The sequence below is a fragment of the Eschrichtius robustus genome, chromosome 18 (genome assembly GCF_028021215.1).
Source record: "Eschrichtius robustus isolate mEscRob2 chromosome 18, mEscRob2.pri, whole genome shotgun sequence".
In the NCBI taxonomy this organism is placed as follows: Eukaryota; Metazoa; Chordata; class Mammalia; order Artiodactyla; family Eschrichtiidae; genus Eschrichtius; species Eschrichtius robustus.
Window position 1 is genome coordinate 72,224,206 of NC_090841.1, and position 24,120 is coordinate 72,248,325.

General features: G+C 42.0%; 2 protein-coding genes across 6 annotated transcripts in view; one reads left to right on the top strand and one right to left on the bottom strand.

Moving 5' to 3' along the window:
- Positions 1-2,763, bottom strand: part of NALCN (sodium leak channel, non-selective) — a 279,498-nt gene extending 276,735 nt beyond the window's left edge. For all 5 annotated transcript variants that reach the window (XR_011070942.1, XM_068526400.1, XM_068526401.1 and 2 more), the window contains exon 1: positions 2,693-2,763. The gene's annotated coding sequence lies outside the window, so the exon portion shown is untranslated. The remainder of the gene's footprint in view (positions 1-2,692) is intronic.
- Positions 2,764-15,804: 13,041 nt separating this feature from the next.
- The window catches only part of ITGBL1 (integrin subunit beta like 1), a 207,566-nt gene continuing 199,250 nt past the window's right edge, over positions 15,805-24,120 (top strand). The window contains exons 1-2 of the mRNA XM_068526717.1: positions 15,805-16,293; positions 17,215-17,432. Of these exons, the coding sequence (XP_068382818.1) occupies positions 16,196-16,293; positions 17,215-17,432 (316 nt within the window). The 5' untranslated portion in view covers positions 15,805-16,195. The remainder of the gene's footprint in view (positions 16,294-17,214; positions 17,433-24,120) is intronic.

The following is a 24,120-nucleotide window of genomic DNA, read 5'->3' on the forward strand; positions in this document are numbered from 1 at the left end:
ATTATTCCTGTAAAAGAGGAAAGATGATCCACAAATACTGAAAAGAAGGCAGATTTACCTCAGAAAGCATATAAATCATCTTATTCCGAATCATAACCTTTAGAAAGCCAACTTGGAGCTATGTACATATCCGTAACCTACAATATATATTATATATCTTTCCACAAATTTATATATAATATGTATCTACTTAAAAATTTAGACAATCCATTTTTTCCAGGAATATCACTGTTTGGAATTTATCATGAAAAATAATAACTTCCAATAGAAATAAATCCCTATACTCTATCTATCAGGACATTATTTATGATGATGAAAAGCTGGAAACAGCAAATATCCAATGATAGAATTATAGCCATGTTAAGTGAGCCTATATTCATAGGGCATAGTCTTATATAGCCATTTATAATTTTTTAAGGAAGAAAACTATATAGAAACATGAAAAATACTTATGACAAATAATAAATGGAAAAAAACAGCATAAAAAAATGTACAACACATGACCACAGCTACACAAAAGTCATATAGTCTTAAAAATACACAGATAGTACAATCCTTTGTATTAGGTTATTGGGACTATGGTTGTTTATTCTCTTTTCACCATCATTTCTGTCATTTCTTTCATATCTAATTATTTTTAAATTGAAAGGATTAATTTTAAAATGTTAAAAGTTTGCGCACAAAGAGTTTTGAAAGTGTAAAAACTTCTTGCATGAGTCCTTGAGACAGGTAAGAATCATATAACATGACAACCTCCAAAATGTTGATACTTGGTGGGGGGCAATTTATAATTTCTTTAGACTGAAGGTCATAGTTTCCAAATCAAAACTAGAAAATAGGCTATCTCATTGTCTCTCCACTTGATTGCATATTTGTCTTTCCTGACAGATTCATAGGTCCTGGTCTATCTCTTTTCCTCATTGAACCTCCAGCTCCTAGCCCAGCGCCTGGTTTACATTGGGATACAATGTTATGGGGAGATGTGATTTTTTTTTTTCTTCACAAACTTGTGACTCTTCCCCTAGGATATATTCACATAGCCATGAAAATCCTAAAATTATCACAGCATCATTGATAAAGGATGAAACAAATATGTACATGCCTGCCCAAGTGTACACACACATATACACACTCACAATGGATGCAGGAAAGAGAAGAGAAGCAAATGGAACTCATTTCAAAGAAATGCCATACCCAAAGAAGAAGAAAAAAATGGTACCCAACACTTCAATTCTCTAAACCGCAAGCAAATGCTACTGCTTCGAGTCGATATTTTTTCTTTTACAAGGGTAATATTTTTCCTCTTTTGACTATATCATACCTAAAGTTTACCACCATTTCACATGGCTTGTCTTCAACTTTTACAGAGCTCCTAGTATGCTTACCATCTATTCTGCCAAAATGTCACATCTTCTACGAACTCCAAGTGTGTCCAACCAGACTGTTGATTTTTTCATTTTTCTCTCAAACTTGACTTTTCCTTCACTCTGGTTTTAACAATAGCTGGATCAAATATACTAGAGATGCATGGAAAATCCAACATCAAAGGCCCACAGAACAAAAGCCCACCGATTAGGAAATACATTTTTCCTGTTGTTGTAGAGGATTGAGAAGCCATGATTTTTATTTAGAACTGTTGAAACTTAATCTTTGAATGTTAAAAAAAAACACCATTCCTGCTCTATATCTGCCTTGCGGATAACTGCCATAGGCCAACCTCTCCTCTCCTATTTAATTTCAAGTCACAGTTGTAGCTATGAAAATATGAATCATAATTTTTAAAAAAAATAGCCACCTCTTACTTTCTGATCCCTATTAAAGGTCTTCGCCAACCCGGACCTCCTGGTACACAAACTCTCACCGCCAGGGAAATCCAGGCCTAGCTGATGATGTACAAACATGAGATTAAAAACACATCCTTCCGAGGCCTGAACCTGAGTGTGTCTGAACACGCATCCCTGATCATATATTCCCTGAACAATTATGCCTCAAATTGAAAGATTTACCCTATGATATTTCAAGCATTTATCAGGACCTGAGTTTAGAGTTATCTCGCGACCCTGAAAGAGGAAAATCTGAGTCAGAGAGACGCAACCCTGCTCAGGGTTCTGGGCCCGCCTTGAGTTTCCAGCCAGGCGACCCACACCGGTCTCTTAAGGGTTCAATGACAAAACGGCGTGGCTCTGGCAGGACCCTGCTTTGCCCGCCGTCTGGCCACCCTAATGACAGCCACTCAAACGGGCCAATTCATAAAGGAAGGGATGCGAGGCGCAGAGCGGTGCGCAGGAGCCTGGCGGCGGGGCGGGCAAGGCCGGCCCGGAAACCTGCCGAGGCAGGCGGCCCTCACACCTGCGCGACGGCCCCGGGGAGCGCCGCGCTTCCGCCTCACCCCCAGGCACCTGGCCCCCGGGTGCCGGCGGGGCAGGCCGAGGTCTGGCGGCCCTGGGCATCCAGCGCGCGTCCGAGGCCGAGGAAGGCGCACCCCGCGGCGGGGGCAGGGAAGCGCTTCGCGGCCGCCCGCGCCCGTTCCCCGCGCAGCCTGGGTGGCGCTCGCTCCGCTCCCCGCGCCCGGACCTCGCCCCTCGCCCCTCGCCCCCCGCCCCCGGCCCGCCTGGGCCCGGCCGGGACCAGAGCGACCGGCGCGCCCCCACCCCCACCCCCACCCCCCGGGCCTCCGGCGGCCGCGACTAACCTGTAACCCCGGCGCTCAGAGCGGTCATGGTGCGGCGGCGGGCGGCGGCGGGCGGCGGCGGGCGGCGGCGGGCGGCGGCGGGCGGGGCGCGCACCCACCGCGGGGACGCGGCCCCTCACCTTCCGCGGTTCCGGCGGCGCGCTCCGCCCGGGCTGCTGGGCCTGCGAGGGCGGGGGGGGAGGGCTTTTTTCTTTCTGTCTTTTTTTTTTTTTAATCAGAATTGGCTTTGCCGCAGGGGCTGGGATGCTGGAGGCACCCCGGGCTGAAGGGAGGAGAAGGCAGAGGGGAGCGGGAGGGTCGGTGCCATCAGGCTCCTTGTCTCCGGCCGCCGCCACCGGCCCAGCCTCCCAGCAGCAGCAGCTGGGCTCTCCCTTCCAGTTAGCCCCTCCTATGCTCCCTGGTGTGCTCACCGAGCGCTCCTCGTGCACTCGGGACGGGCACACGCGGGGCGCACGTAGGGCCACCGCGGACGGGCGAGCAGGGCCCGTGTACGTGTGCTCTTGTCTTACTGGACACAGTATCTGAGGATGCGGACTAGTTTCACCCTTGAGTACGAAACTGCTAAATCATGAGGGCATCGGTGACACTGATCTCTTCTAAGCATGTTCACATTTTCTCTTAACATTAAAATATTTCGTTATGTGCATGAGGCTGGATGGCCATTTAAAAAGTGGTCACCTCCAGGCGCTGTAACGATACCCGGACAGGAAGCTGCACCTGATGTTTCCTGGGGCTCCCATCGGAGCAGGTTTGGGGAAATCTTGGAAATTTGAGCATCTTGCTCGGACCCAGGGGACATTATCCTCTCAGCTGCATTTGTTGAAAAGTTTACTCAGGCGCTGGCATCTTGCTTTGTAGTCAGATATTGAACCCACCAAGAATCCTTGACAGTGATTTGGTGCTTGTGTGTGGTCCTGTCTTCACACGGATCAAACACACACAAGCACATAAATACAGGGAGAGAGGAAACTGAATGAAACTTCCTCTAGAAGAGAAATCAGAACCCCCAAACCAAAGAACCATTCCCTATTACAAAATTATAGTCCAAGAGATGGGAAAAAATCACATACACACATTTTGAAAATAAAATCTCTAGTTCTGCATATTTAATTAGCTTATCATTTAAAAAAGAAAAAAAAAACCCTTGCACAATCTATTCACATTGGGCCAGTGTTAGCACTTTTTTATTATTTAGAGGAAATTTTAAAATAATTAGCATTTCATGAAAAACAGAACCATGTGGAATATATTCTTCTGAAGATTTCCGAAAGACCAACTATATGAAAAGCTAAGTTTTAAACAAATGACACCATATGGAAATATTCTTCACGACACAAAATGGACACACAATCATTTCGAGGCCAGGGAGATGAGAATGCAGAAGCTATATATAGACAATTATTTCAAAGAGTTTTGCTATAAACATTTGGAGAGAAATGGTGTGGGAGCTGAAAGAGGAAGTGGAGAAAAGACAATCATTATTCTTTTTAAGGTGGGAGACATAACAATACATTTTTTGCTAATGCAGTTGGATGGGGAAAACTTGGTGATGCAGGAAGATGATGAGTAAGTAAAGCATGTCCCTGAGTAGAAGAGAGGGTTGAGGTTTACTAGACAAAGGAGGGCTGGCCTGACCAAGAAGCACAGATGATTCATGCATTCATTCATATTAACAGGAAAGGAGGTAGTGTCAGGTCCTACATGCAGGGAGGTGGGGAGTTGGATGGCATGAGCTTGTGGAAATTATCTTCTAATTGATTTTATTTTTTATTTCAGTGAAAGAGGAAGAAACTCATCAAGTGAGGGTAAGGATTGAGGAAGGATGTGTTGGAGGTTTGAGGGAAAAACAAGTTGGGAAATTGTCAACTAGGACAGTGGGGGAGTGGCTGCACTAGGGAACATGATTACTGGTAATCTTAAGGACCCATTTGAAATTATTGATTATGAATTTATTGTAAGAAATGCATAGTTTTTCCTAGCCTTGTTTAGTTGCATGAGTGAAGGTAATTCCTATGTAATCTGTTTTTCTCCGGGTTGTAGTTTATCCTGGCAAATAATACAATATCTTCAAGCCCAGTACCGTAGTAGCAAGGCTTCTTGTGAAAGTTCATTGATTTCACATCACATTATTTCTGCAGGTATTACAATATTGCACCTGTTTGGGCCCAAAATAAAAAAAAAAATAGAATTTAAGAAGATAAGGTCAGATTTATGCTACTTTCTGAAGTCAATGAATCTTGCGCTAACACAGGTTTCTTTGAATTCAATAGCCCTTTTGCTCATGGAAGATATCTACAGAGAGAAAAAAGAAATGAGAAAATATATTATCAAGGGGAAAGAAAGATGAAGCCATTTGGACAATATCAAGTAAATAAAAGGATTCTTTAAGAAATATGCATTGTGGTTTCTCTCCAAAACTATTCAACCTCATTAATCTCAGTGGTAACCTGCAAAGTTGATTTTGAGATGTTTTCAGCTTGAATCTATCAAAACACATCTATTTCTTAAAGAACACAAGTAATCAAGGGAAATTTCTAAAAGGTATGAGAAATATATTCACCTGATGTATTATTCTACATTAATATTTTCTAGTGGATAAATTGGTCCTAGTCTTGTTTCCATACTGTCTTTTATGGTAATTATTTGTAAACACGTCTACTTATTTAGATTTTAAGGCCCTTAAACTTAACCTTATAAGCCTTTGCATCCCTGTTTTGCTTTGTCTAGTACTTTTTTTACCCAGTAAGGTGCTCAATCAATATTTGTTTAACGAATTAACTAAATACCAATTAGTTCACAAATTTAATTGTCCAAGATTAAACACTTTGTATGAATAATTTTCCCTTTGATGCGAAAGGTATTTTTAGTGAGGCTGTCAAATATTTTTATATTAGGAACAGAAAATTTTCCATTCCCTGACCAGAAAGCAATCTCAAAACACAGCTGTGATAATGTCTAATTACTAAACTGCCAGGGAACGGAAGCTTCCTACTTTAGTGTGAAAATAAAATAGAGGATGATGTTGAATAAGTATGTCCTCATTAATTTTTGAAACAGCTTCACATTGTAAGACTGGAAAAAGCCTGCAGAGGCCATTGGATTCAGTATCTACATCTAGGCAGGATGATAACTAAATTATACAAAAAGTATTGTTGCCTCTCTTACATAAGAACCTTCAGTGAAAAAACATAAAATTGTTTTAGCTATAAATTTTCACAACATTATATAACAAAATAAAAAGTATAGATATGATCTGGCTATTGTGTTTATATAACATTAAGCCATTGATGTAATGGATCTTTTTAACTAAAATCACAGACTCCAGCAACGATTTTTTTTTTATTAAAAGCCTTCCAGTGATCCAAGAGTATATTTGTTTTTCCAAATAGTCACCAGAAATCTTCTCCTTGATTTAAGCCTATTTCCTGCCTTTGTCACATTGTAAGTGGATATAAAATGGTTGCTTATCATGAATTTTATTTTGTATTTGTGTATATGCCTATATGTTATTATTATTATTATATGAATTTTTTAATTCACAAAGGCAATGGCTAAATCTAGCCTAATCTTTTTCTCCAAGTTAAGCAATTAATTATCTCTTGATCAATCATTCTATATTGAGCAACAATTATTAGATCACAACTATTAGATCACTACCATCTTCATTGGTCATAAACAGTTGAATAGCAGCAATTGCTTGTGGTTTAAACTAAGATATCCCACATAACATTAGGTGCTACATGTGGTACACGGAAAATATATGATATGGTATCTTAGTTTGAATTTCCCAGAAGCAGACACTGGGATGAATATGTGTGTACAATTAATTTTAAAAGAAGTGCTCCCAGGGTAGATCAAAGTGGAAGCAGGAGAGAAAGAGGAAAAAGAAGCGATTTGAGGCACAAGACTCACAGAGAGTAGGTTTTAACATGATTATGTAAAGGAATGCTGAATTATAACTTACACCTCAGAAATGTCTAAACCTAGGGAAATTTGCTGGGCTTTCACCCAACAGCCATTGGTTAATGGCTTCGGGAGGGTAAGTGGGAGAGGGAAGAGGAGAAGGTAAGGGAATAAAAATAAACATCCAGGCACGTCTGACTCTCTGCACTTATTGACCAAGTGGTCCCAACAGTCTGAGGGCAATGTCCTGAAGATCTGTGGGTGCCAGTCTTTGAACGTGTACCAAAGGGGCACCACTTATACCAACAGAATCTGAGAAACTGAGGGGACCTGGGCAGGGCACCAACAATGTCTGCCACCTATGGTAGATGCCTTCAAGGTGCTGAGAAACTACAACCAACATATATAAGGCAGTTATAGTACAATGCAAGAATTAGTTAAATAGCTGTCACTGTAAGTCCAACATTAGTTGAGACTGTCAAGATTATCCACATTGGCTGGAGAAGACTGAAAAGACTTGTGAAAGGCATTGAATTAAAGTCAGCCTTTAAAATGTGGAAGATTTAATTGCATGGAGGGAAAGAGAGGACATTTTAAGTGGATGAAAAAGCAAAATTTTGCAGATTGGGAAGCAAACGTTGAGAAGGAATTAGGAATACAGAAGGTCTGGGGGGAGTAACACCTGGGGAAGGGAAATGGAGGAAGCAAGACTGGGGAGGGGGAGCCATCAGAATACTATGCCGGCCTGACATTGCCCCGTGCCAGCCCCATGGGCAGCTCTTACACAGTGATTGTCCCGTAGTGGCACCACATTGAGCGGAAATGGCTGGACTCTCACACCACTGCCTTATCTAGCCAGTGATGGGTCATCCTGAGAAGAGTCATGACCTTGACTGGAAAGCTGATGTAGTCTCTAGAAGGACAATTTATTTCACTTGTGCTTTCCCTTTGATTTATAGAATAGAGAGATATGATAAAATATATATATATATATATATATATAGATAAGTCTAAAAGATCTCTTTCAATCAGTATAAAATAAAACATCTACCTGATAAGAACACATCACAGTTTAGCTGGCCACATTTTCTCTTTCTCAGTGGTGCATAAAATAATAATGAATCTTATATTTGATGAAATACAGCATGGAAAATGGTTGACACATCATAGGTTCTCAACGAGAGTGAATGGACTTGATTTTTCAGTTATTTGTAAAGTCACCAATCTTAAAGAACTTAGATATTTAAGGGACTTCCCTGGTGGTCCAGCGGTTAAGACTCCACACTCCCAATGCAGGGGGCACAGGTTCAGTCCCTGGTCAGGGAACTAAGATCCTTCATGCTGCATGGTGGAGCCAAAAAAGAAAAAAAAAAGAACTTAGGTATTTAAGTCATTGCAATAATGCTTTGGAAGAACGAACACAATGAAAAGTAAAAACTAATCATGTAATTAACATCTTTTAAATATATTTGTAGTTTTATCATTAACTGAAAGACATAGATGCCATCTCTCTTTCTAAACATGCTCATATCCAGTCAGTTGTAAATAGTCCTAGGAAGAGAGTTAATTTAAAATATGACATTTACAAAACAATGAACTCAATTTTCCCATTGCTTTAAATATCCTTTCAACACATCAGGACAATATTAAAGATATTTAGGTTTTCAAGAACTGTTAAAAGTGAAGATTCATTCTAATCTACAATGCCAAAGCAACTGATTTAGGTGCAAAATTAACTAAAAGAATGAGTTGTTTGACCATTTCAACCAGAGCTTGAAAGGCAAGTAAAATTTATGGTGCTGCCGAGGTCAAGAGGAAAGCAGAAGGTGAAAGGAGAAGAAATCGAGTGAGTTACTCAAAGACAAGATAATGAGATGCTGTCTCTTCCACAACTGGCTTTTTCATCCCAGTTCTTACTCAGCTACTCAGTTAATCTTCTTGTTGGTTACTGACCTCATTTGATCCCTCTCCTTTTTCCTAAAGCAATTTAATTCATATCCCATTTACAGTAATTTATCTAGATTGATTACGAGGCTTCTATCAAATAAAATTTCTATGAAACTGAATTTCTTCATTGTTTATGAAAATAAAAAGGTTTGCTGACAATTTTCATCACAATAAGAAAATGTTTGCAAGCTGCCTAGTCAAACATATTACATCAAAGTCCACATAATGTTTTTTATACCTATAATTTTAGTTTATAAGTTGCATATTATTGTGGGAAAATATTCATCTCTGATCTGAGCTTTTATACACTTATTATTATTATTATCAATGTCTATCAATTGTTATCAATTATTATTATGCTTATCAATGTCTCAGAAAACACACTCAGGGCCCCTGACTCGGGGGCTATAATGCAACCTGCCAAGCATCTCTCTTCACCTAGATAATGTGCCTTTAGTCTGCTTATTTTTTTTCTGATTTATGTTGAATGGATCCTTCTCCTGTTGGAATAATACTCAAAATAATGGAAACAGTCGTATAAGTTTTAAAACAGGGTAGTGTATGGTGTACACTGCACAAAAACTGTGAGCAGTGATGACGAAGAGAAAGCTGAGGGGCTAAGTCACTGACCAGCCTGCATAGTGAGAAAGGCACCAACCAGCACAGAGTTCACATAAAAGTACACATAAATGAAATATATTTTTAACTTCTTTTTAACTAGCTACATACACTAGCTCTATATAAATGTCCATTACCAGAAGACTACAACTTTCTATCATTTCCATCCCTAATAGATGTGCATATGTAAGTGAATATATATATTTGTTTACATTCGCTTGCATATATTTATATACAAATATATATACACATATGTATATATGTATATATTTCCTATTCCCCCTTTATTATTGGAAGACTTTGGACAAATATACAAAGAAAATCTAATCACAGAAATTTAGAATTGGGGAAAACCAACGTTCCCTTCACCCACGCCATTTGGGAACCTGAAATTCAGCAGGTTAAGGAACCCAGCCAAGATCAGGCAGCTAGTGGATGGCAGAGCCAGCGTCAGAAAACCTTCTCTGAACAAACAGTTCAGTGTTCTCTCCACTTGTGGGCTCCTGATTTTATCTTCCCGGTTGTTATTAACTGATTAACCGTTGAGCATGACTTTAAGAATTAAGAGTCTATTAGGGTAAAATAATATTGAAGTGATAAATCTTTTTCCCCTGAAGTCAGTGAAAACCACCTCTATATTTTTTTCCCAAAATTTCCCTTCCGCATCAACCAGAACTGTAAAAATATTCAGAAGACTGAAAGATTATTTCTTATCCCAGAAGTGCCTAATATTTCCAGGTGTTTTTACTATGCGGGAGGAAAAAAAAATGCTTCTGGTTCTGCACTAATGCCTGGAAAAGGTGTTAACTAGACACCTTTTTATTCCACAGCTCTGGCCCAGCTGAAAAGTTCTTTTTGTTGGAAATTGAAACTTATTTTTATTGCTGCCCCAGAATATTTAGCCCTCCTGAAAGCTTTGATGTACCTTTTACTATTTGAAAACCTGGACACTTCTTTTTAGCTGAAAATATTATCCAAGTGAGTTTTGAGTGAAATTGTGATTTTTTTTACTTCAAACTTGACTCTAAGTGATTGAACAATTAGTGTGGCACATATATGGAGAGATCAGTAAGAGCTGTTGATTACCTGACTCTAGATTAGCTTTCTTGATTTTTTTCATGGCAAATATAATTTTCTTGATGATTTTTATATTTTAACTGCCTTAATTTATCTCATAATGGTGTGTTAATTCTTCCCTTCCATTAAACCTGGAAAACCATGCTTTTGGTCAAACTGTTGAATCTAATCAAGGTGTATCAAACTTTTAAAAGTCATTCATTCATTCACTTAATCATTCTCTAGGCAAATATTTGTTGAGATGCTACTCTGTGCCAGGCACTGGAGTGACAGCAAAGAACAAGGGAGCCAAAGTCCCTGCTTTCATGGAACTTGTATTTAATTGGGGAGAGGTAGATTATACACAGTAGGTGAACAAAGGAAAAACATAATGTTAGATCCTGGGAAGGGTTGCCAAAAAAATAAGACAGAATAAAGGGTGCTTGGTCTGGAGGGCAGCTTTAGACAGAGTGAGGAAGAAGGAAGAAAAGAAGGAAGGAAGCAAGGAAAGAGGGAAGGAAGGAAGGGGGGAAGGAAGGTAAGAAAGAAGGAAGGACAGGAGGAAGGGAATAGTAAATAAATAAGTAAATAAATAAACAAATAAGTAAACCGATAAATACTTCTGAAAAATCTTGCTCAGCCTCACATCTCACACATCTCGCTGTCTTCAATTTTTGAGACTTCTCCCGCCTTGTCGACGTGAATCACAATGATGGAGCTGTCCAGCTCTACAATTTCCATAAGGGAGGTGTGTTAGGATGTCCGTACTGTTGCAAGTGGGGATTAGGGCACCGTCTTGGATCTGAGGGACCAGCCGCAGGGGAGGCTGTTCCTGAGGCCTAGGGCAATTTCCAGCAAGGGGTGCAGCTGTGAGCCGTCGGCGGCTGATACTGCCATCAGCCAGGGGGTGGGTGCATAAGCCCTGGGGAGGGGATCTGGCGGGAGCATCCACGATGGATACCAAACATAAAGTGTCTTCTATGAAATGCTAGAGTATTTGAGCTTTATACTATAAACAATGGGGAGCTATTAAATATTTTTCAGCAGGGAGTGAGTGTGATGGAAACTGCGTGTTAGAAAGACCTCCTAGGGAGTGGGATAAGGAAAATCACAAAACTCTGAGACTGGATGCAGTGAGGCCAGTTTGGAGGCTATGGCAGTGGTGTGCAACATAAAAGTAAAAATAAACATGTTGAAGCAGGAGGAATCAACATGATTCAGTGATCTACTGGACAATCCAGGTAAATCGTAGACAGGAGCCAAAAATAATTCTCAGAATAAAGGCTATAAGAATTCAGTAAAATGATATAATTAATAAAAATTGGGAATATAGGATGAGGATCTGGTGTTATTTGGATTCGTGTTGTATCTGCATGATGGTAGGAGGTTACTAAAGTTTGCAAATGCCACCTGACCAACTGATCCAGAATCCTCTATATCACCTGCATCCTTTGTTGACTCCTAGGTCTATTATTCATATTGCGCATCATTTCCAATTAATTTATTCATGACAGAAATATAATATGTATGGAGTATATAATATGTATTGGGTACTGTTTTAGGCCCTGGCAAAAACATGTAAAAGCCCAAGTTTTACCTGGTAAACTAAGATTAATATGGCAACTGATGGGAACTTTCATAACAGTCTTGTGAACAAAATGAAGACGTGGGCTGATTCCATACAACTCAGGACACTGGTAAGTGGTTAGATTTCACATTCAGAATGTGCAGATAAAGGGATTCTTACTGTCTTGAAGAAAGGTCTCTCCTAAGCTTGGTCCTCACCCTAATTTTTTTCAGCTACCTCATCATTTATTTGGAGAAAGACACAGAAAGCATGCTCAATCATATTTACTTTGGAAAGGGTGAGAGAAATATGAAATCTGTATCCATAATGATTCTGACCGTCTGGATAGAAGAACTGAGCCTAAATAAAATTTAACAAGGATAAATATCGACTTCTATTTGGGGCACATACACTTGTAAAAGCACACGATGGGAGTAATGAGACAGTCAAAAAGTTAATGTGATCTTCAGTTTATTAGCAGAAATATAATATATGAAATAAGAATGGTGAAAGCACCCAGCCGTTTCCAGTTGGTAGAGGTCAAGGTGAGGATGCGGCCACCAGCTGACCTGTGAGCCGGACCTCAGAAATCAGAGGTCCCTCACCTCCTCCTCTCCTCCTCTGCCCTTGGAATGTACCTTCTGTCCACTTTTCCACAGTGAGAGCCCTTTAGAGGGATGCAACCTTGAGAGAGCAACGTGTCGTCGAGATCATCTGGACCGTATATGCTCCGTTAAGGCCTCTGCATAAACTTTTAAGATACTGGTGTGCAGGTGCGGAGATCTACTCATTCTGCATCATCCAAGACAAGCCTCATATATAAGTTCCCTTGCTTATGACACCTGCCCCTTACCCATCTGGAATGGTCTGCCTTTCTTCGGTCTTTCTCTGCCCTCATGTACAAGGCCCATTTTCCCAAACAGCAGTTCCCCGCACTTTCAGCCGCACCTACCTTATGGTCTCAGTGGTGCCTGCCACGTTTTACAGAAGCATCCACACCAGACAAAGCAAAAACACTCAGGAAACCAGGTTATTGGAGGCTTGACAGTGTAATACACAAGGAAGAGGTGATGGAAACGATGATGCGTATCTTGAAAAGGGTAGAATTATTTGGGGAGTACGTGGACAGGTGGGGGGCCCTGGGGAACACATATATTAGACATCTTAAAATATTTTAAGCAGCTCATGGCCAGGACATTATTTTAAAAGGCCTCTTAGAGCAGATCTGGAACCAAGGGGTAAAAACTTCAGAGCTGCTCTCAGGAAGGGTGTGTTTCCCTTAATTTTCATTCTTACCGAGTAGACTCAGCCCCTAATCATTTGGCAGGGGTGCTGTACATTGTCAATAAATTTAATTTTGGACTAGACGACCTTTAAAATATCTCTTGAACCCCAGATTCTATGATTTTGTGGCTTGATGACTCAGAACTATATTTAAGGACTAAGATGTTTTCAATCCTTTTGAGCTTGGTTTCAGATACTAGGACACCCCCAGGCCTTTCCCCCAGAGCTGTCACAGGGTCTTTGGGGTCAGTGAGAAACCCAGGACCTTTCACACAGCAATTGGGTCCTTTCCACATTGGCCCTCAAGAGACGTGTGTCCTTCAGTTTTCTGCAGACTAGGAGAGGGAAGAAAGTAGGTCGTTCCAAGATATTTGGTACTTTGGCAGAAAAAAAATAAATCATAGTTTGCTAAAAAGTGAAAATGTTAAGTTATTTTCTTTTATCTTGCCAGAGTTTGTGTGGATCCAAGACTTTCTACTGAGTTACCAACTCAGCTGCAATATAACTATTTCAACTTCCTGGGAATATTATTTCTGAGTCGCAGTGATACAATGATCTGAATATTTCAATGCTTTCAGTCACCTGGAACACATTGTCTTTGCTTCACAGCTGCACTCTCCTCATGATAATATTCCTCATTGCACGGTACACTGTAGGAGATTAAAAGAAATGTTTTAATTCCTGAAAGAAATGTTCAAACACCAGTTCCCTATTCCACAACGATTCTTTTTTTCCCCTCAGAAAATACGCAAAAAGTAATACGTGACTCATTTATTAAAAGTTCCATGTTTTCATTGCAAATTCCTAGTGAGGCTTTGGAATTGATGCTTCCCTTCTATGGTTCCCATATTCTCTGAGTCACCAAGGTTTTTAGATGTTGGCAGGAGAGCCTGTTCCTACGTCCTCATAGAGTTACAACGTGGCCAGGAAGGAACAGGATGCCAGGAGTTGAACTAGGAGCGAGTGTGGCTACCATCCTTAGATCCAGGCATCCGTGGCCCCAGCCCTGGGCCCTGGGGCTTGCAAAGCTTCCCAAATATGATGTGCAAATAGTGTTCTCAGCAGTATTGTTAAAATGTAGCCGGTGATTCTGTAGGTCTGGGGATGGGGCTGAGAACTTTCATTTGTAGCAAGTCCCCAGGCGCTGCTGCTGTGGCTGGTTCACAGATATCACACTTAGGAAATGACTGGTTTAGTGACTCCCTCTGTCTCTTCTCCAGACGTACCTCCTCCCCTACAGGATGAGTACTTCACGTGATCCAGGGCACCTGCCAATGAGCGTTTGAGGCTCCTTCTAAACCACACTGTGGGTACCCATGACTCCAGGATTCCCTGCCCAGACCACTCTCTGGCCTTTGCACACCTCTCCCCAGCCTATCCTCCGGGTGGCAGATCCCTCCACCAGCGTGTACACGCTTGGGCCCAAGGGTCGACCAAGGGTCAGCCTTTGAAGGAGGCTTAGCTGTCTGGGCTAAGGATGTGCCCCAGGCAGAGCCTCTTCTGGTACAGACGGAGTCTGGTGAAGCAGGAGAAAAAGTGTGGGCTCTGTTCAGGAGACCTCCTTTTGCCTTCTTGCCCCAGTGGGTAAATATTGGGGGTGGTCTTATATCTGTTCATGTGAATGACAGGAGAGATCTCATCCTGTTATGTGGTCCTTGATTTTAAGACCAGGGCCACTGCTTGGATGGTTCTATTTCATGAGGATCCACTGCATCTAAAGGTCTTCTTAGGGCAAAGGGAGACTGTTTCTTCCCTTCCCTAAAACCTTCCACAACACCTCTCCCAGATGACCGCACAATGGAGGGGACAATGTGGGAGCTTTGAGGGCTCACAGCTTTCAGCTGAACCCCAACTTCCTGTGTGAATTTGAGCAAATCAGTCGTTTTGAGCAAGAGGTCATCCTCTGCCCTCAGTTTCTTGATCTTTATAATGGGAATAAGAATGCTACCCCACCCTCTGCCACCTCTTTCCCATTTCCACCCAACTTACTTCTATTCCTCCTTCCGCCTTCAGCTCAAATGCCATCTTGATTAGATCAGATGCCTGGAGCTAAGCTAGAAATAACTTTCAACCTTCCTTCCTTTTATATTTGTGATTTTGTTTTATGTCTGCTAGCCCAGTGGATTCCGAGAGCAGGGATCCTGTCTCCTTAATTCCCTGCTGTGCCTCCTCTATCTGGCCCAGAGCCTGGTACCTAACAGATGCTAAACCTGTGTTTGTCTAACGAGTAAATGAATGTGTGGTTATTGTCACAATTGGAGATAAAATATATGAAGCGACTGGCACATAGTATGTGCTTCATAAATGACACTGATGGTTTTTCAGTGCCATTGACACTAATCACACATTTTATTTTCTCATACTTGATCCGTGGCAGAGAATAGGGTGAACTTGGGACAACTACAGTTTGAACTGTCCAAGTTAAGAAAAAATGTGGTGTGATAAACTACTGGCCCAAACAACTAGAAACATGACACTCTCTTTAAAGGATCAAGAAACGAGAGACCCATAATTTAAAACAAAGGATCAAAAGTCCAAAAAAAGTGCTATTTATCAATTTTGCTTGCCCCTCACAACTCATACCCCAAAGAGCCAAACTGTGCATCTTTTTGAAAAGCTTGTGGTGAAAGTAATTCCCTCCGCAAGTGTTCTTGCTGGCATCACCGACCTCCCCCTTCCCCTTCCCATCGCAGGGATTATTTTACCTATCCCTTTAACATCAGCCAGCCCAAATATCCTCTTGTCAAATATTTCTGGGGCCTGCACTTGAAGAAAGAAACGATTTTCTCAAATCTGTGAACAGGACTTTTTTTTCTTTATGTCAAAATAAACCATCTGCTTGTACAACTGTTTCTAATTACTTCCCTGCCTAGACTCTCCACTTGAGGGGTTTCGTACCAGCACCCCGCCCAGAGCAGTACTGCTGCCCGAATCCTAGCAGGCAGCTCATCCACGCCCTTGCAGCTCCGGGGAGAGCCCCGGACCTGCCCGCCTGGGTGTCTGGGGGTCCTTCTGCCCGGCCATCTGCTGGTGGCACCTCTCCCCACCCCCGGAGCCTCCCCGACCCCCGGCCCCGTGTGCGCCACCTTGCAGCAGCGCTGCTGGCCTCCGCAGCCGGGAAACTCAGCATGCGTCCCGCAGGCTTCGGGAACTTCTTGCTGCTGGCGTCCTCCCTTCTCTTCGCGGGGCTGTCAGCTGTTCCTCAAAGCTTCTCGCCATCTCTGAGGTAAGTCTGGTTTGTTTTTCTTTCAGACAGACCTGCCCTGCTTTGCGGGGCAGGACTCAAGCTTCAGGATGGCTGCCCTAAGCCAAGAGCAGTTAGGAAGTTGGACACGGGATAAACTGTTTTCAACCTGTTCCTATTCCTTTCCTTACATCTACACTGTGTATTGCTTTACCCTTGTCATTTTGCTTTTCCTTTGGAAAAATACAATCATTAAATGAATATATAGTTTCCTCCTATTCCAATACATATCAGGAGGATTATCTGCCATCCTATGTGTACCCGTGTGATCTCACCGCCTATAGGGCAGAGTTATTCCATGGGGTCTGTATTACATTCTGCATTACATTTTAAAAGAGAATTTGGGGCACGTCACAATAACTAAACTTTTACATTTTAAAAGTATAGTTCATAAGCATCGCTTATTGCAACTTGAAAAAGCATTAGGCACTATGCTATCATAACATGTAAAGCTCTTTCTATATATTCATCTCTTATTTTTCATAAAATAACTGCCCCTGGCCACCAGCTAGCAATGGGACTTTTTAAAAGAGAACTGAAAAGTCAACCAAGTGTCATATACTGGATTAATTTGTATTTAAGTATGCATGTAAGATTCAGAGGCAAAACGCCAAGAGGCAGGGCCGGATCACCTAATCCACCTGGAAGACGGTCCCGTTCTCAGGTGGGCAGGTCACCACTTGGACATTCTGCGTCGTGGTCATTTCTTAAGGGATGGCCCGCGGGTGGTATCAGCTTGGTCTCCAGAGAAAGGTGGGGTCCCAGGCTTCCTATCCATGGGGTTGCACGTCTCCGTTTGGGATCTGGGATCTGGGTGGACGCTGGGAGGCAACGTGGGCTCCGAGCAGAAGGGGCAGTGTCTGGGCTTGACCGTGGCCCCGCTGTGGTTTGTCGCCCCTGCAGAAGGGGCCCGGGCGCCGCGTGCCGGCTCTCCCGGGCCGAGTCGGAGCGCCGGTGCCGGGCGCCCGGGCAGCCCCCAGGGGGCGCTCTGTGCCACGGCCGCGGCCGGTGCGACTGCGGGGTCTGCATCTGTCACGTGAGCGAGCCCGGCGTGTACTTCGGGCCCCTGTGCGAGTGCCACGAGTGGATGTGCGAGACCTACGACGGGAGCACCTGTGCAGGTAAGGGGGCGGCGCTGTCCCCTCCGCGTGGCCCGCCGCGCCCGCCGGGGCGGGGACGTACGCGCTCCCGGGGCGAGAGGGGTGGGGACGGCCCCTCCTACAGCCCTGGAAGTTCTCGCCGCCGGGAAGGCCGTCCTTTTGCTCCTCAGTTCTGGAATCATGTCTCGTAACGCTCGTCTCCGCCCTGGGGTCCAAACTTCAGTGGAAATAATACGTGTAAGATTCATTCGCTTAATTATAATAATCTCACTTAGCTTCTACTTTTAGTTCCGTATTACGGACCAAATCTCCCAACTGCCTCGTAAATGGAATTATTTCGCTGGGCTCTCCTACCCTAATCACGAATATGAATCATAATATTTGCAGGCTGTAAGCCTGTATTTATTTTATTTTATTTTAATTGAAGTATAGTTGATTTACAATCTTGTGTTAGTTTCTGGCCTGTATTTTATTTTTACCAAGGAAACACGGGGATATTATTTCCCTAAATTCCAGCGGAGCAGATTGTGTCTTTGAACGTGGATTTGCCCTCTCATACTGAGCATATAGTTCACAAAGAGAAGCACATATCAGAAAACTGTATCGGAAGAACAAGCAGGGCCCTATTATTTTCTTGGAAGCGATGGCTATTGTATTGTTTTAGCTGCTCCAATTTTTCGGCTGTGGTGCAACTTGGTATTTTGTAAGGGTGGAGTGAAAATACATTCATTTCCCTTGCACATTTTTAAGGAGTGATTTGGATTCTGATACTGGAAAGGGTCAAGCTGTTTCTTCATAGAGAATACCCCTAACCTCTAACCAGTGTCACATAACCGAGCTGTTTACTTAGGGCCAAAGAACCTCAGTCAGGTCATTGTGAATGATCTAGACACTCTGTCAGTAAAAGGACTACACAGTGCCTTCCCACCAGGGTTTGGCAAATACGTAGGAAAAGAAAATCAATTTATTTTACCCACAATGTAGCTGAGAATGAGAGTCCAACACTAACAAAGAGATCACGAATCAGTTTATAGCAAAATGTTTTTTTTTCCCTTGGCATCTGGGCCCAGAAGTGCAGGGGGGATACTTAATATGCAGGCTGTTTGGCCGTGAAAAAAATATAGTCGTATGAGTAATTTGGAGGGGCACAGGTGCTTCTGAGTGTTTGTTTAGCCTTGAAGGCTGCGGCTCAATCCTTCAAACATATTGAATGCCACAACTTGTTTTAGCTTTGTCAGTCCCAAAAGCTGCAGGGTTATTAAGGGCAGCCCTTTGGAATGAAAGCTAAGTATTGTCTAATATTTCATTCCAAATTCAACTGCTACCTGGCTTCTCGGGCTTTGATTGCCTCTGGCAAGGCCTCTTCAATATCATGAGTTCTGAACACATTTTTCGGGCCTTTTGTATCGCCATTTCATTGGAAAAGTAAGAAGCAAGATGCAGTTTTTCAGCCAGTGAGCTAGTTTTGGTTGCCAGATAAAACTACCCTTTTGAGGAAGCTGATCGGGTCCCTTTCTGTAAAACTAATGCTATGGTATGTATACTTTTGTTTACCTCCCATGGGAAATGATTCATTGTTTCGTCCTACCATCTTTGTCACTACATTCCTTCCTCCTTGGTACAAAATGCCGCACTGAGTCATGCACGGTTTTGTTTGCTAGTGTGTGCATTCCTGTAGAAGGTGAAATGAGTCTCTTTATTTAAGGCTGAATGAAATAACTGTGTTCGTTTTCCATCCTCTTCTGACTGTTTCTCATTGACACCTACTCTCCAGGCCTGGTGCAGAATCTGCCCCTGCGAATGTGCTGGCTACATTTGCAAGGGCAGTGAGGACAGCCTTACACACAGCCTATCTGGCGGTCCTGCCAGCTTGCCTGCCTGTTCTGTGCTTCAAGTTTAGCTACTCAATTCCGTCTTCAAGAAATAATTCCTATATTATAGCCAGCAAGATAGAAATGTAGCAGGTCGTCTTTTATGTTTTTATGTGCACCTGGGCCTTTACCTCTATGATAAGTCCCTATAGGTGATTTCCAGAAATAGAGTAGCTTCCAGAGACTTCCCCCACCTCCGTGAAGAGAACAAAATCATGCTCTGGGAGTCTCTCGTAGAGTGGTTAAGACTATGGGCTCTGGGGGAGATTTTCCAGGATTCAAATCCCACACTTCACAGCTATATGAACTTGGGCAGTTACATAAACTTCCTGAGCCTTGATTTCTTCATCTGTAAAATGGGAATAATAAAGTACCTACCTTATGGGATTGTTGTGAGGTTTAACATATGCAAAAGACTTAGAAAAGTGTTTTGCACGAAGTCAGTGCTCAATACACATTAATATGCTTATATATGTCTATATAACACATTATTTTGTGATGCACAAAAAGTGAACTGGGATGGATAGATGGATGGATAGAAAGATAGAGAGATTGATAGATACATAACCTGGCTTTGTATTCGTTGGTCATTTGATGCAGTGAAAGCAATTTTGTTTTGTTAATGTAGTCTGTGCCTGTTATTGAGCCAAAGCTCAAAAGGTCAAGCAAGGATAACTGTTTTGGCCCAGCCTCAGAGCAGCTGTAGGAGATGCCCTTTTAAAGTTAAGTCCATTGGGATCCTTACACTGTGAATCATAAGAGACATACTTATTTCAGTTGTGCTGGTTGAGAGTGGTGACGTTTACATTATCACAAGTGGTCTGTTTCTCCGAGTCTCCACTGGCTCATGGCACACGAATCTTCCTTGGACTTCCGTAGCAGAAAGGTCTGGCCCAGCGATTGTTCCTGTGGGTGCGATTATCTAACGAGGAGTACGCTCATTTTGGTTCTCATTTCTTTGAGAACAGTCAAATGTTTGGCTGCGTAAAAACAAACTTTCAGTTAGTACTTCAAGGCATCCTGGATAACCCTCTGAATATCTGTGATGACACTTAAATAAAATATAGGTTTCTTAAACATCTTTTTAAATCACTTTTGAAATATATCACTTAAAAGAGTTTCAGTTTTAGGAACTTGGAAGAGCTAATTGAATCCAAGTTAGCAAATACTATGAAGTGCTGTATATTTGCTAGACTCTCTGTTTGCTGTTACAGGTGCTATAAAAGATGAGGAATATATTACAGCTTCCCACTGAGTGGGAAGGTTCAGAGAAACACCAAATGCCTATAAAGCAATGCAGACTATAAATTTCTACAAATTTCTATGAGGGTTCCATTAAGGTAGGAATTAAATATTGTGGTTAAAAGTTCTCTAGAAAAAGGTAGCATTGGACATAAATCTTTAGGTATAAGGAAGTTTTTAATCCAAGAGGTAGCCTTTTGGAATTCTGAGTGAAGAAAAATTCAAGGAATGGTTTAGAGGCAGAAATGCACGTGGGTGTGTTTGGAGAAGAGTGAGGGGTTCTGGGTTTGGCTTCGCTGGATCTTAGGGCTGTGGGGAAAGTGGTAGAAGATATATTGAGAGTTACAGCTGGACATCTGGTAGAGAGCTTTGAACCTGAATGTGAAGCTTGTGCTCAGTTAAGTAGCGTATAGGAGCCATGAAGCAGTTTGAACATGGGAGCGATAGATGATTAATGCTTTGATTCATGAAAAGTAATATGGTGTCTGGGGGCCCAGCAGGTTGGGGTAGACACTTGATGGGGAGGAACCTCAGGTTAGATGCTATTTAAATTATAGTCCTGGGAGAGAGAATAAGAATAGAATTATGAGGCATTTTAAAGACTTTTGCAAGGTAGAATCAGCATGCTTTGGTACCCAAGGATGAGTAAGATGGTGTCAGTGACCAGGCATGTGGCAGAACTGAGAAGAACCAGATAACTCCTAATCAATGGTGAAAAGTCCCCATTAAATTGAAAACACTTATTTTTATCTGGAATTGCTGTAAAATGAAGAATTATTCCTAGAAGAATGAGTCTGGACTTTATGGCACTTCTGGGGTTGGATAGGAATCTTGTCTGAATTGTTAACTTGGGTTAACTTGTTTCTGTCAGTCACCCTGAGACAGTCATTTGATTTTTCTGAAACTTAGTTTCTTTTTCTGGAACATCTTTATGGATGTAAAGAACTTTACATTCTGCATGGTATTATTCAGAAGAATTTTTAATATTTATGTATAAATATATTTAATATAATTTATGCATTTATACATTTATTCAGATTATAAAGAACCTTATAAGCATTGATTTATATATGTAAACACACATGGTATGAAAATAATTAAGATACATGAAAACACACCTAATATGCAAATATTAGTAACTTTTTTCTTGCAGATATTTCTGACTTCTACACTGTTAAATAAATAGTATAAGAATTGTATATGATCATGAGAACTGGACTTTCTGGCTCTTTATAGTCTTTCCTAGGACTGTTTGACCTGCTTTTTCATCACAGTTGCATTTTTCTTAGATTGTTGAATAATTGTCTCCAAGACTATTGTGTGGAGTCATCCTTTGGTTTTTCCTTTCTTTGTGAGCTTCCATTTTCCACCTTCTCTTCCTTCCTTCATACCTTGTCCTGTCCTACTTGCCCGCTCCTTTACCTCTGCCTGGGCCCCCTGGTATTTACCACCCTTTACTTCTTTTCAGTATCCCCTCTGCCCCTGCACTGAGCACCGAGCACAGAAGAGCATTCACTGCTCTTTAGCGCCCTCTCCAGTAAACGAGTGTGTTGAACAGACAGGCTGCAGTTTCTTTGTTGCCCCTTTGCTTGTGTTTTCATCCTGGTCTTCACATGTCTTGAGGTTTTGGAGAACACATTCAGGAGCCCGCACCACCAGCTTCCCCATGTCGTGCAAGCTTCTCTTCTGAGCTCTAGCCTCTTAGGTTCATCCATTTTGGATAAATGCATCTTGTCTTACCCCAAGGGACACATAAAAATGAAAGATTTTCATGCTCAAAGAAAGTGCCAGACCTGCACATGACTTTCTGTCAACTGTCTGGCTTTATTTGGACTGTACTCTGCAGCTCTACTGTAGACACCGAAATACCTTGGCCTTGGACCAGATCATCTGCACACCTTGATAATCCAGAAGAGCGTAGTTATAACATCGTAGTGTTGAGATCAAATAGTGTCAATGTGACAAGTTCAGCAGTTATCTTTTAAGAAAAATTTCACCAGAAAGAGAAGGGAACATATGGGAACAAATTTATTTGTGATACAGATTTTAAATTTGTAGAGCATAAATCACCACCGTAGGGTTCTCAAAGACTTTCAGCATGTTTTGAGACATGATGCTAAAGCTGCCATCCCATGCTTCTTGGTATCAGAACCTACCCCCCCACCCCCACCCCCAAAAAAAAGCTGCCCAGCTCCCTGGGCCTCAGACACAGATTGTTAAGTCTGATCTGGTGCCTCGTGATGCTCAGGGCCTGGAGGTGGAGGACCAGTGCCATTGGAGCAGAGATCCCTGATTCAGTCCTTTGACGAATTCCCTGTCTGAGGAGTTACAAACTGAGACCAAACATTTTCCTAAGTTCCATATCCTACCTGCCATTGTGTTAGTTTTCTGTCACTGCTATAACATTGACACTCACCTTTTGACTTCAACAACACAAATGTATTTTCTTATACTTTTGTAGGTCAGAAGTCCGACGTGGGTCTCCCAGGGCTTAAGGTGTTGGCAAGCTCTGTTCCTTTCTGGAGACTCTTGGAGAGAATTCATTTCCTGGTCATTCGACATTAAGAGAATTTAGTTTCATGAGGTTTTAGGACCAAGGTCTCTGTTTCCTTGCTGGCTGTCAACTTAGAGTGTCCCTTATCTCCCAAAAGCCTCTCTTGGGTCCTTGCATACCCATCTGCATCTCAGAATGAACAGCAGGTGTCAGATCCTTCTCATGATGCCGGCCTCTAAGCATCTTGCATTGGCACATCCCTCTTTCACCACAGCCTAGAAAAGTGCTTCACTTTTTTTTTTTTTTAACATCTTTATTGGAGTATAATTGCTTTACAATGGTGTGTTAGTTTCAGCTGTATAACAAAGTGAATCAGCTATACGTATACATATATCCCCATATCCCCTTCCTCCCTATCCCACCCCTCTAGGTGGTCACAAAGCACCGAGCTGATCTCCCTGTGCTATGCGGCTGCTTCCCACTAGGTAACTATTTTACATTTGGTAGTATATATAAGTCCATGCCACTATCTCACTTTGTCCCAGCTTACCATTCCCCCTTCCCATGTTCTCATGTCCATTCTCTACGTCTGAGTCTTTATTCCTGTCCTGCCCCTAGGTTCTTCAGAACCCCTTTTTTTTGTTTCTTTAGATTCCATATATATGTGTTAGTATACGGTATTTGTTTTTCTCTTTCTACTTACTTCACTCTGTATGACAGACTCTAGGTCCATCCACCTCACTAAAAATAACTCAATTTCGTTTCTTTTTATGGCTGAGTAATATTCCATTGTATATATGTGCCACATCTTCTTTATCCATTCATCTGTCGATGGACACTTAGGTGGCTTCCATGTCCTGGCTATTGTAAATAGAGCTGCAATGAACATTGTGGTACATGACTCTTTTTGAATTATGGTTTTCTCAGGGTATATGCTCAGTAGTGGGATTGCTGGGTCGTATGGTAGTTCTACTTTTGGTTTTTTAAGGAACCTCCATACTGTTCTCCATAGTGGCTGTATGAATTTACATTCCCACCAACAGTGCAAGAGGGTTCCCTTTTCTCCACATCCTCTCCAGCATTTATTGTTTGTAGATTTTTT